The following is a 3527-nucleotide window of genomic DNA, read 5'->3' on the forward strand; positions in this document are numbered from 1 at the left end:
GCTTGTCTAATATAATAAAAATAGATATTAAATAATATTTTTTTATTCCTTTCATTTTATTTAATTGATTATTTTTCTAAAAATATTTATTTCAATATAGTTGTTCCTTTTATGAAATCAATTGTTTAATTATGTTCTTCAAATATTATTTGTATTATTAAATGACTAAACAAAGTGTACATAGTCAAATTTATATTTTCAATACATAATTAATAAAATTAATTTAGTAAAATAAATTCATATTAAGTATTTTCTTAAGGAGAGTGCTAAGTCAATAAACTTTTTTGAAACAGAGGAAGTACTTTAAAAACTTAATAGATAATTTATTATTTTATGTCCATTTTATCCTTGTTATTAAATACTACCTAATGCATTTTTTAAAGCATTAAATTTATTATATTAAATGGTAATGTGATAAAATTACTGATATTATTTATTGTTTATTAAAGTATATACCATGTTAATAATAGATAAGTAAAAATGAAAAAAGTATAAATTATAGAGAAATTATTAATGATTTGGTTGTGGTCAAGAATTTATATTTTTCTGAAAAGATAGCACTAATATTTAATTATTGGAAATCTTTCTTTTTAGGGTTCTTTTTGACGATCCAATCGTGGTTTTCAAGTTGCAACTATCTTATTTTAACACAACTTGCAAAAAACTTTAGTAATAAAATTCCCTCATTATGGAAAGCTCTAAGCTGGTCCACATTTTTGAAGTTTAAGTTCTGCGAACTAATTGATTTTTTCTTGTTTATATATTAAAAACTTTTTGTCAGTTCTAAATTTAATTTATCTGATATCATTTCTTTGTTAATTATTTAAAAAGAATGTTATCTTTTTATAGTGAGAAATAACATAATTTTAAAAAATTTCGTTCACTCTTAATAAAATGATTTATTGTAACAATAATATTTAAGATTTATTTTCGACCACAGGTTTCAAAAATTTTTCATTGTTTGTTAAACTTTAAATCAAGTTAAACGGTGCCACAAAAATTGAGATGAAGAAAGTATTTAATTGGTGTTATAATAAATTAATTTTAACATGTTAACATATGTTAAACTTCAGTGATAATATCAACAAAAGAATTACTCTAATCTGTATTATAACTTAATTATTTTTTCTTTTATGGAAAGAAATTCGTAACTGCTGAATATAATCAATTAGACAAGGATGATTTGTCAAATTGTGCTCTCTTGAATATACAAGAAAGACAGCTACTTCCATAAAAGAAAGCTACAAAAATTTTTTAAGTAGTAATTGTATCTTATATTACATTACATGAGTCATGATGAAGAATAGTCAAATACATTTGTATAGTCTCTAATAATTAGCTTAGCATGAGATGATACAATATTTGGCTTTCCATAAACATTAATAGCATGTCTTAACACAGATTGCCTTCTTATTTAGGATTTCATTTTACCATTTCTATTCACAAAGTCAGAGCTAAACTTTACTCATAAACCCTACATCAACTCTAAAACAAATTACCGCCACATACGACGATTTAAGTTATATTCACTGATAATATATAGATCTTTTACACTATCATGTTAATTTAACCTATAACAGGTAAAACAAAATTAGTATAATAACCTGTTAAAGTTGGTTAAATCAAATGGACGGTGTAAAAATTCTTTAAATTATCAATGTATATAACTTAACTCCTCCAAAAAAAATAGTAATTAACCCTTTGTTAGCCAGCAAAAAATGTGTTATCCTGGTTGTCCAAGCAATTATAAAACTGAGGAAACATCTTAGTTTCTTCTTCATCACTCATCCATAGTGTGTTATTGGGGCAATAATTCCATAAAGGTGATGACATGATTGGTTTAATATTATTCATTGTCTCACTTTCTTCTGATAATTCAATATCTTTCCATATTTCATCCATGGAGTACACCTTCATTTTGCCACCATCATTAATCTTTTTCTCAACTCCGCCTGTATCATAGAAGTTCCTTTCATTGTTTTCCATAATGGGCGTGAAGTCGACATCAGGACTGTTGGAATAGAAAGATGAAGAGTTGGAGAAGGATGAAGATGGAGAAATAGTAGAAGCCTTGTTTTTCCTTTCATCTTGAGCCTTTTTCCTCATGTGAGTTCTCCAGTAATTCTTGATTTCGTTATCAGTTCTGCCCGGTAATTTCATGGCAATTTTTGACCATCTGAATGGTAAACAAATTTAAATCATATAGTAATTTAAACAATTAGATATAATACTATGAATTAATGGTGAACAGTGGCAGAACGAGAATTTTTTTTAGAAAAAATATTCAAGAATATATATATCACACATGAGGGTTCAAATTTATTGGATTTCAATATATATATTAAAAATATTAAATTGAGATGAACCCACCCATTATGATATCAACCCATCTTTCCTTGAGAAGTTACAACAACAACATACTCAGTGTATTTGCACAAAGTGGGGTCTAGAAAGAATAAAGTGTGCGCAATCCATATCACTACCTCAGATGACGTGGAGAGGTTATTTCCTTAGGATCTCGGCTCATGACAAATAGCAGTATACCAAGCAGAGGACATAAAAACAAATAACAAAATAATAGAAGAAACAAGAGACCCACAGAGTAATAATGTGAACTACCAATCCAAAATCACAAACATCCCAAAGACGCCACGAATAAGAAACTATAAGATACATTCACAACACTTAGACTATAGGAAAAATCGCCAAACAAAGCACTTCTCCCTATTGGTAAGAACGAACACTTACCCACTATATATTTCAAAATTCACTCACTTAACTCGCAACACGTCATATTTAAGTTCTGAATCCAAAAGAGAAGAAGTTGGAAAGTAGTCAAACCTATTTCCCCATTTGGAGTGGAGTTCAAGAATAAGGCGTTCTTCTTGAGGAGTCATCTTTCCTCGTTTAAGACCAGGATGCAAGTAATTCACCCAACGTAATCTACAACTCTTTCCTGTTCTTCTCAAACCTATTTATGTAACAACAACAAAAAAAAAAAAAAAATTGTATACAAAAAAACAAAAGAGTTAGAAATTTTATCCATGAAATATAGGATTTCATGTCCAAGACAAGCCTACCTAATCTATATGTCTCCCTCCAACCTTAAAAACCTGAAACTTTGGCCAAGAAATCCCATCGTCGATCGCCAAATAAGTTCACATAAAATGCTAGCTGAAGATCTTCTTGTTCTGTCCATGGTCCTTTTCTCATTTCTTCTTGTGCCATCTTTTTGCTATTTCCTCTTTTGAGTTGTCTCCCTAGCTTGCCTTTTTCTTGACTCACCCTATTTGTTGGTGCATAGTGTTGTGTCCAAAGGTAATATTTATACTTGGAATAATTGGCTTAATGGGCTTGAAAAGGAGGGATATGAGGACGTATGGTTTCCTACCTTTTTTTTTTTGAAAAGGAAATCTTACCGATTTAAAAACGGGTGAATCTCAAAATTAAGCTTTCAAATTTTTAGTCCCAAATAAAAAAAAGCTTTCTTAAAAAAATATTTACGTATTAATTATATTTTTTGGACA

General features: G+C 28.6%; 1 protein-coding gene across 1 annotated transcript; it reads right to left on the minus strand.

The window, feature by feature from the left end:
* Positions 1–1294: 1294 nt before the first annotated feature.
* On the minus strand, positions 1295–3308 carry LOC107875119 (transcription factor MYB48). Its single transcript, XM_016721740.2, has 3 exons — positions 3114–3308; positions 2842–2971; positions 1295–2176 (listed from the first exon to the last, which is right to left on the minus strand). Exons 1-3 carry the CDS (start codon positions 3226–3228, stop codon positions 1705–1707), a joined length of 717 nt encoding a protein of 238 aa, XP_016577226.2. The 5' UTR covers positions 3229–3308; the 3' UTR covers positions 1295–1704.
* Positions 3309–3527: the final 219 nt, after the last annotated feature.

Source organism: Capsicum annuum, chromosome 6 (assembly GCF_002878395.1).
Source record: "Capsicum annuum cultivar UCD-10X-F1 chromosome 6, UCD10Xv1.1, whole genome shotgun sequence".
Classification (NCBI taxonomy): domain Eukaryota; kingdom Viridiplantae; phylum Streptophyta; class Magnoliopsida; order Solanales; family Solanaceae; genus Capsicum; species Capsicum annuum.